Source organism: Geospiza fortis, unplaced genomic scaffold (assembly GCF_000277835.1).
Source record: "Geospiza fortis unplaced genomic scaffold, GeoFor_1.0 scaffold55, whole genome shotgun sequence".
Taxonomy (NCBI): Eukaryota; Metazoa; Chordata; class Aves; order Passeriformes; family Thraupidae; genus Geospiza; species Geospiza fortis.
Window position 1 is genome coordinate 9,170,851 of NW_005054308.1, and position 9,742 is coordinate 9,180,592.

At 51.8% G+C, this 9,742-nt stretch overlaps 1 protein-coding gene across 1 annotated transcript in view; it reads left to right on the plus strand.

The window, feature by feature from the left end:
- ZNF346 (zinc finger protein 346) overlaps positions 1-7,613 on the plus strand; it is an 8,763-nt gene extending 1,150 nt beyond the window's left edge. Inside the window, exons 2-7 of the mRNA XM_031055207.1 lie at positions 17-196; positions 283-378; positions 1,604-1,754; positions 3,213-3,452; positions 5,944-6,037; positions 7,299-7,613. Coding sequence (XP_030911067.1) covers positions 17-196; positions 283-378; positions 1,604-1,754; positions 3,213-3,452; positions 5,944-6,037; positions 7,299-7,404 — 867 coding nt within the window. The 3' untranslated portion in view covers positions 7,405-7,613. The remainder of the gene's footprint in view (positions 1-16; positions 197-282; positions 379-1,603; positions 1,755-3,212; positions 3,453-5,943; positions 6,038-7,298) is intronic.
- The last annotated feature ends 2,129 nt before the right edge of the window (positions 7,614-9,742 follow it).

Below are 9,742 nucleotides of genomic sequence, written 5' to 3' on the forward strand. Positions count from 1 at the left end.
CGGGCATCCCGAACAGGGACGGCCCGCACCTCGCGGGGTCCCACCGGGCCGCAGACGCCCCCGTTTTGTGTCTCACCCCTCTCACCCCACAGTGGAACGGCTGATCCGGGAGAACGGACACATTTTCACCGAGGCGCAGTGCAAGGTGTGCAGCGCCCTGCTCATCTCCGAGTCACAGCGGCTGGGTCACTATCAGGGAAGGAATGGGGAACCCCCCGCCTCCGCCCCAGCCCAGCCCCGGGCTCGGCCAGGCACCGAGCGGGGCTTTCTCTGTTTCCCCAGAGCAAGAAACACGCCAACAAGGTGAGACGGTACCTGTCCATCCACGGCGGGGAGGAGGGTGCCCACGGGAAGAAGATGAAACTGGAGGTGAAGCAGGTGAGAGGAGAGCTGATCAATGTCTATAAGTAAAGTCTACAGTGTCTTAAGATCTAGAGGGTAAGTCCGGTGAAGAGCAGCTGATGGGGATATTCCAGAAATGTGAAGTCCCTCTTACTGGGGATATTCCAGAACCGTTTGGATAGAATGCTGTGCAAAGTGCTGAGAGATGACCCTGCTTGAGCAGAGAGGTTGGACCAGTGAGCCACTGTGGTCCCTTCCAGCCTGATCCATCCTTATGTTCTGTGAGTGCAGGATCCACCAGGGCTAAATACAGCTCTGTGAGACCTGCAGGGCTAAAGGCAGTTGCACAGCCTTGTCAGTGAACGAAGGAAATGCTCTCAGAAGGGGCTTTGTGAGAACTGAGAAACTCAGTGGCAGGTGTTTCACCAGGCCATGTCCCAGTTCCTGCTGCCCTCCCTGCTCTTTGAGCCTGCCCTCCCCATTTAAACAAATGTGTGCTCCTCTGTTTGATAGTCTTGCTTGAAATGACAGAGAAAAAACAGGAGCAACAGCTTGTCAGGAGAATCATTGCATATCATGCAGAGCATGTTGGGTTCATCATCCACAGGAATTCTCTTCCCAGAGCATTCTTTATTTTACTTATTTAGGTTCCCTCAGCTGGTAGCTGGAGCCTGCTGGTCATTAAAGGCCACACGTTCCATTCAGCCATCTGTCTGCCCTGTGACTCCCTTGGGGAACAGATTCTACTTTTATGATTGCTTCAGCTGTAATCCCCAACTCTGGCATTTGCAGGGAGCTGGGGGATAACAGCAGATGCCTTTGCACATAGTGTCAGGCTGAGAACTGCCTGCTGCTCCCTCCTCAGCTGGTGTTGTGTTGCAGATGACCCAGCTGATAGCGATGTTTGTGCTGCTCAGTTCACACCTTGCAGGGGACAAGGCTGTGTGGTCCAATTTTGGCAGCCACAGGCTTAACGTTGTCCTTAACCCAAACAGGCCAGGCTGCCTCTCTGGCTGGAGTGTTTGCCAACAGGTTAAAAACAGTCATCTGGTGCAAGAATGCTCTCCAGGGAGGGAGAGGGCGATGCTGCATCATGGAAGTTCTGCCTAGTCACACTTCATTGACTTAACACCTGAATGTCTGTGGTGATCTTTTTTAGACCCCCAAACTGTAGTGTTTCTCCTCAAAACCAGGAGGTTGGACAGGATGATCTGCAGAGGTCCTTCCCAGCCTCTGCAACTCAGTGTTTCTCTGTGCACAGGACAGCAAGCAGGAAGGCAGCAATGGGGAGGACAGGAACAAGTGCTGTCCCATCTGCAACATGACCTTCTCTTCTCCGGCCGTGGCAACATCTCACTACTTGGGCAAGACTCATGCCAAGAACATGAAGCAGCAGGCCCCCAAAGCAGAAGGTATGAGTGTCTGCAGCACCTTCATGTTGTCCCAAAGGGCTCTTGAGATGCTTGTTGAATCACAAGTGTGAGCTCTTGTAAGAATGTGTGCTCTTTGCCATGAAATAGAGTAAGCCAGCAGTGCACCTCCAGAGACCTGGCTGTTCCAGCCTGCTCAGTGGGCTGGCTTTGGCAAGAGGTTGTGTGGGGCTTTTTTTGCTTTGTTTGGGGGAAATGCAGCTGGCAGCAGCCACTGTACCCATCCTGGTATGCAGGGACCAGGTGTGTGATGTTAAGATGTAGAACTGCCTGCCACAGGGTGTGATGCTCATTCAATGTTAGAGACTGAAGTGACTGGTGAAACTGATACAGCAAATTCCCCAGGGCTGCTCAGCTAAAAGAGTGTGGCCTCTGAGGTTCACAGACTCAGGAGCTGCAGATTGCTGGGGAGTGGGAGAATACAGCTGAGGACACATCACTATATGCTTGTTCTGACCTTTTCTGCCCCTGTGCAGCTGCCTGTGTGTCCCATCCCTTTGCCAGCAGCCAGAAAGGCCTGGTGGGTGAGGAGTGACACCCTCTGTCCAGGGCAGGTAGGGGTAGCCATGGGCCAGGGGGGCTGCAGCTGGTCAGGACAGAAGGAAAACACAGCCCTTGAGTGTACCTGAGGATGGCAGCTTGTGCTAATTCCAAGCTGGGGACTTGTGAGTCACCCAGATTCCTGACTCCTGGGATCTTCCAGGCAGATGTCTGTCCCAGCATGTCTTCATGACTTTGCTAAAATATGTGCACAGCAAAGCCACCTCCAGGATCTTCTTGTTCTTTGGAGCCCTTGCTTTTAGGTATGATAGGAGCCTGCAGGAAGATGTTCACTGAGCAGTCTGGTGTGTGCCTTTGGTGAGAGGAACTCTCTGATCCCTAGCAGGTTACTCACTCTGCTGTTTGGCACCCTGGAGTGAGAGGGTGCAGGTTTCTCTACCACACAGAAGAGCTGCTTCCCGCTGTGGATTCACTGTGTCAGACCTAGTCCCATGTTTATGCTGTGTCTCAGGCAAGACTCCTTCTGAATTCAGGATCAGGTCCTGTGGCTGCACGGTGCTTCCAGAATCCTTTCCAAAATGCCTTTGCTGTGCAAGGGCTTGTGCCCATGTTCTGTCTGGGAGATGATAACAGCAGGTGGAAGCTCATTCATACCCAGTGTTTCTTGAATACAGTCATGCTTATGTTAAGGAGATATATGCAAATCTGTTGGATTTTTTAAACCCTGAAAGTTTTCCTGGCATACTCATGTCTTTAAATTCTGCAGCATTAAGGGAAGAGGTAGCAAAATTATTAATTTATTGAGATATTTTACATTGGCTAGGTTTGGGGTTTAGCTGTAGTGTGTTACTGGTTTTAATGTGGATTTGGGGGAAATAAAGTAACTAGTTTATGCTTGTGAGTTCTGTGACTGACCAGGAGTTTGGATTGACCCTACAGAAACAGTGCCCCCACAGAAACACCCTGCTGCCCTCCCCACCTCTACTGCATCTTCTAACGAAGAGAACAAGGACATTACTGACCCGGACAAGTTCTGTAGCCTCTGCCACGCCACTTTCAACAACCCCCTTATGGCAAAACAGCACTATGTAGGCAAGAAGCACAGAAAGCAGGAGACCAAACACAAGCTGATGGCACACTATGGGCGAACCCCTGATGCACCTGCATCATCCTTCATGGGTGAGTTCTCAACAGGGAGGCAGATAACCAGCTGAAGAGCAGGGTGGGAGAGAAGCAGAATGTGTCTGACAGGCCTTTGGACATGAGAGTCTGTGGGGAGGGAGCAGGGGAGTATTGCTTGTGATGAGGAACTTGATTATACACCCTAAGATTGATTTGGTTGATGCTGTAACCCCCGGCAGCAGATGTTTTAGACTGTAGCTACTCGTGACAGGCTTTGGGTTGTGTTGTGCGGTGGTGTTTAATCGGGGACGTGTCCTTTTTATTCTCTGTGCAGATAATCCAGGGATTTTGGCCAGTACTGTTTCTAGTTAGGTGATTGCATCCAAAATGGAAAGATAAAAGTGGCATTTGATGCTTAAAAGTCGTCTTTGAGGGGACTAGCCAGAGATGGAAGGAATAGGTTTAACTGCACCTGCTGCTTCAAAGCACATGAAAGCCAGAAAGATTTCTCCCTGAATGCCTTTCTGCCTCTGTGTGGGCACTTCCATCTGATGAACTAATGCAGCTCTCTCTGGAGCAAGCAGGAATGTGGAAAAAAAACCCCAGAGCTATTAAGGAGGAACTTTAGGCAGACAGTTAAAACTCTTTTGGTTTATGATCTGCTGCTTATGAGCACTTGTACGTGATGAAAGCCCTCTGAGTCCAGTGAAAGCATTAGGCACTCACAGAAAACTCCTTTGTTCCTCCCAGCAGCCTTCTGTTGGGCCAGGAAGTCTTAGTACCTGCTGGATACTTGAGGTAAATAATAAGCAGACAGATCATCTTAAAATCTTCATCAAGGGCTTCTTTCTCTGTCGTAAAAACCCACACAAGCAGAAGATTAATTATTCTAATTCTTTGCAGGCCACCTTTAGATACCGGTAGCACTTATGACAAATGAGGCTCAATTAGCCAAGTAATGTTCTCTCCCACATTGCGTGGCCGTGTGGGAGATGGAAAAGGTGCTCAGTATCTCACGTTACCCATCTGCTCTGCACCTAATTAGTGGGGTCTGATGAATGGTTCCACTTGAGTGTGACTCAGGTGCTGACAGGGGCAGGAGCCCCAGCCCAGGCAGGCTGGGTAGGTGGGCAGTGCCCTTGCCTGTGATTGATGTGTCCCAAGAAGTGCCAGCAGAACGGGAATGTGTACAGTCACATCTCCAGGGCACTTCAGCTCTTCAGGAAGGGTTTCAGAGCCTGGGCTATAATCAGGGATTTCTCACATGAGATGAGCTGCAGTCAGGGATGTTTTGTCCCACTCTCTTTGCCTGTGTCTGTGTGCCAACAGCCACAGTTGTCCCTAAACTCTCTGCTTGGACCTGAGTTGCAGCAGATGAAGATGTGTTCTTTGCAAATGCAGCACTGAGGTGGTTGCCTGCTTAAAGTTCCTTGGGAAAAAGTGGTTTGGAATTGAGGAGTATAGTTCAGACAACTTTGTGCATGCGCCTCTTGGATGGGTTTGCAACAGAGAAACCTTGACATTGATGGTGCAGGAAAGCAGACCTGAAGGCCTCCTCTGGCCTTTACTGCTCAGATCCAGCTCCATTTTGAGAGCCGAGTGTCCCACTGGATTCTGACATATCTGAGGTGCAGCAGCCACGTGGCAAAGTGTCTGCTACATCCAGAGTTGAGCTTCCCAATGATTTCCTGCTCTGCACTCCTGGGGTCCATCTCCTCTTTCACCTTAAGGAAATGTTTTCCTTGTGAGAGTCCCAACCAGAGCCCTTCCTCAGTGTCCCAAAATTCAGGAACACTTAATGTCTTGAGGACAACTGCCAGAATTTTTCCCTGTTAAGAGACTCCTGTGCTGCAGTACTTGCCTGTTTGGTATCTGTGACCTCCTGAACTTTCAGTCCAGCTGGAGTTGTCATGTTACACAAAACCAGTGATCCTGTCGAGTACCACTATTGTTGGAAACTTTTTTTTCCTGGCAGTTAACTGATCCACTGACTGTAACCAAACTGCTTGAGGACAGAGCTTAATATCCTCAGTTGGCACCTCAGCAAGGCTTAGCAAAATGCTGCATTATGGAGCTGGACAGTGGGTGTAATCTCCCCTGGCTGCCTTTTTTATTGAAATGTTATAAGCTTACAAATTCAGTATCTCTTATTTTCTGTTTTGAGATGTGCAGATGAGCAGAAGTGGGAATATGGGAGAGAAACAGAGTTGCAAAGGCAGTATAGCCTTTGGGGTTTGGGGTCCAAATCTAAAAGTTTAATGTGCCTGATACCATGAACTGTTTGTAGGGAACATGTGTGTGTTTCTTAGCAATGAACAAACCATGTTCTGATCAGGAAAGCTTTTTTGGCTTAGTGATTCCCTTGCAATAACTGGCTGATACACAGTGGGGTAGTGGGATTCTGTGGTCTCCCTGCCTGGTCAGATTGTTGACTGTTATTTTTCTTTGTTTAGGGTTTAATAAATCAGGTGATTGAGTATCTTGCTTGTTTCTAGCTCAGGCACGGGGATTGGCTAGCTGTGTGTGCTAACATTGCTGTCTGTTTCAGCTGGGAAGGGCTACCCCTGCAGCACATGTAACATAGTGCTGAACTCCATAGAGCAGTACCAAGCTCACATCAGTGGCTTCAAACACAAGAATCAGTAAGTAATGTTCTTGTCTAAGTGTGTTTCCAGCCTCACTGTTCAAATCGATGGCCTAAATATAACCTAAAATGCAGTTTTGAGCACGTGTTTCCAGCTGACTTCCAAACAGAACAGCAGGGTCTGTGCAGGCTCTCTCTGTGTGTCCTGACGCTGCTCCAGGAGCTCCCTCTGCAGACAGCCCGGTCGTGCTGCCGCGGTGGAATTGCCTTCGGTTGCTTTTGGTTCCTAATCGTTCAGCTCAGCATAGACCTTTGCAGTGAACCTGACACCTATTAAACACAGTTTCTCTTAACAACTGAGATTTTAATTTAATTAAGGACTGGCTCAGTGGAGATCTGCTTGCAATTCTAATCTCCTTTGGGATTGCTTGTTTTAAAATTTGGCATATAGTCAGCACGCTCCAGAAACCTGGACTGTATTGCTGAACTCACTCTTACAGCTGGCAAGTTAAATAATGGCATCCCCTGCATATATTATTAATTGAAAAAAATTATGCTGCCAGATGATTAATACCAAAAATACTTGTTCTGGAGACTGCCAATCATTAATTTAAGAGCCTTCACTTAAAGAGGCACAGTAATGAGCCTGGGTTGGTTAGAAAGCTTCTTAAAAGGAAGAGGTATTAGGAAATCCTACCTGAAGGGAAGGCAGGCTCCTAGCCAAATTCCCCAGAAGGGACAGGAAGAAAACTGGAATCTCTTGTTGCCTGTCTATGGAATAACAGCCTCCTGGTCCCTGAGCTCTGGGGAGTACTTGATGGGAAGACATCTTTCATCCCAGGGAAGTTCAGCTTTTGAACAGCACAACTAGATCAGTGTATAGGAAGTATCCCGTTCTAGAGAGGTAACATGTTTCCAACACACACACATTAATGTTCTCTTTAAGGACACTGCTGTTGTCAGAGCTGTTGCAGCCACACAGCTCCCTTTCAGAATGCTGCTCTGGATTCAGCTGTGCAGTCCTCTTCCACCTTCTGCAGCCTGCAGAGAGGCAGGATGCTTGCTTTGTAATGGGAGCTCTTTAGCAGTCCTTGAGCTCTGCCGCAGCTAATTCTGCCATGCTAAAGGTGTCTGTTTACACACAGGCACAGAGAGCAAGGATTCACTTGGAAGATTTCCTGGCAAGTTGTTGCCTTGGCTGCAGTAGGCTGTTGCTCTGCTGACAGCCTTGCCTGCTGAGCAGTGATTGCAGCTGGCACATTTCAGAGCATTTGTGACATTGTCTCCTTTTCCTTTCTCTTGCTCCCTTCAATGTGCAGGATGCCTGGAGCAGTGCCGGTTGTCGGACCGTTCCCGCCACAACAGTATGTCCGGGAAGAGTCAACTGGCCCAGGAGGCTACAGTTACTTCAGCCAAGACCTCTAGAGCAAGTTGCAGCACTATTCTTGGAGTTGTTGGTGGCCCCAGAACGCACATCCTTTGCCAGCCCACAATGGTTTCATTATCCCTCTGGATAAGCAAAGCCCTACCCTCCTGTATACACCCGTTGAGCAGAACGGGGACTGAATCTGTCAGGAAAAGGATCCAGCTGGAAGAGACTTGCTAGACAGCAAATACTTCACTCCCTTAGAGTAGTTTTCATTGTGTAATTGCTTCCTGTGAAGGTGGGTGCGGTGTGAGAGGAAGTGTCTATCTGGTGTAAGGAGGGTTTGGCAGCAAGCTGGTAGTGGCACCTTCTCCCTGTCCCCTCTAGTGGGCTGCCCATTCTGCTGCTGGACTGCTCTCAGAGGCACACCAACACCCATGGGCACCCCCAGGCATGACAGGAGGGGACCTGGAGCCTGGCTGTGGGACCAGAGCCACCCACACAGCCGGGAGGCTGAGGATGGAGCGTGGCCCTTGTCCCTAGGTGTGCCCTGGTGTTGGTGCTGTTGGCCCAGCTCTGCTCCTCCCTGCCCTGGGCCAGAGCTCTGGCTGCCTCGCCAGTCTGAACTCCATTGCCTTCTGGGCTGGCAGGCACAGGACAGAGCATAGAGCCACCCACCAGTCACATCCTCCACAGAAGCACCACAGTCCCCTGCCCAGGCTGCAGCCAGCTCTGTGGAGCCAGTTGCTCCTGCAGGAGCACACCCAGGGTCCCTGCTTCAGCCCGGAGAAGCTCAGCCCTGGCCACAGCCCCAGCCACTGCCATCCCTCGTGGCCCCTGAGGCTCCATTGAGTAAATCAAGTGCAGATGTGGAGTCAGGACCGGGTGCCTGCTTACAATTAGGGGGTGGGAAGATTGGGGTGGCCCCGTTCTTGCTTTGCAGTTCCTTGCCATGGCTGCTGCTTTACTGGGCTGACCCCCCAATGTTGTACAGGGGACCGGGCTGGTGAGCAAAGCTCCTGCTTTCTTGGCCCATAGATCAGCACTGTGGTGCCCAACCCTGCACACAATGTGTGCCATGTCCCCACGGGGAGCAGGACACATTCTGGCCCCATGCACCTCATTCCCTTTGCCAGCTGTGACCGCAGCACTCCCCCACACAGCCAGGACAGGAAGAGGTGGCAGGGCTGCAGTGGGACAAGGCATGACACTGCCCACCCTCCTGCCATATCACCCTCAACTTGTATGTTCCCTGCTCAGCCTTCACTGCCCAGATCTGTGGATGCTCCTGTGCCATGCTGGGGGCTAGACAAAGCCTGGGCCTCTGGTGTCCCTGTCCTGCAGCCCCTGCACTGGGCCCCACATTCTTGGCTCCCCAGAGGGAGCAGCAGGTTTATGTTTGCCAAGTTCTGCCTGGTTAAACCTTAACTGAGCTGGGTTGCTCCATGAGTCCCTCCCAGCCGGAGATAAGGATGGGCAGGCAAGACCAGGGCCTGGTGGGACGCACTGCCCCAAACCTGGCTGCCTGCCTCCAGGGCAGGACCCAGCCCCTGCAGAGCGCCATGCCCAGTCTGGGGCAGCTGCCTGCCTGTCCCGCTTGCCCCCTGCCTTCCTCAGCGGGTGCCCACTGATATGAGGGCAGCAGGTTGTGGCTGGGGCTGGAAGCTACCACGTTGAAGCCCATGGAACTGCTTGGAGCTGGAAGCTCTTGTGCTGGGGCTCACCCCTTGCTCCAGGGCTGATCCACTCCCTCAGTGCCAGAAGGTTCACATCACCCCAGCCCATGGGGTGAGCCTGCTCAGCCTCAGATCCTATGCACATACAGGGTACAGTGAGCTGGGGCTTCAGTGCCCCAAACAAGAGCCGTTCAGGGGAGGCCAAGAGAAACTTCCAGGAGGAAAGAGCCCCCCAGGCTCTGGCCCCCACAGGAGCCACCGTGCTGCGTGGGCCTTTCATGAGGAGAGTGGGGATGATTTACTGCCTGGGGGAAGGGGCAGGGGCGGGAGGATGGAGCCCCAGCATGCCGGCGCCCGGCCCCTTGTGCGTGCTCACTGCCGCGGGGCCCTGCACACGTAAGCAAGGCCAAGGGTCTGGCCGAGGGGTCGTCTCTCCCAATGGGACATGGGGCAAGAGGGATCCCTCTGCACCATCTGTGGAGTTCTGAGAACACACTTCATCTCTGGGCACCCCGCTGTGTCTGAGCTAAGTAACCACGGGTCACACATTGCTTGTGCCACAGTGATGGGGGCAGCCCATGAGCTGGGGGAGACAGGGGCACCAGAGGAGGGTGCTGGGGCAGGGGTGCACCCACAGCACAGAGTGCTGTGCTGGCACAATCCACCCTTGTTGAGCTGCTGGCATGGCAGAGGCTGTTGTGGTGCTGCTGGCAGCGGGGGG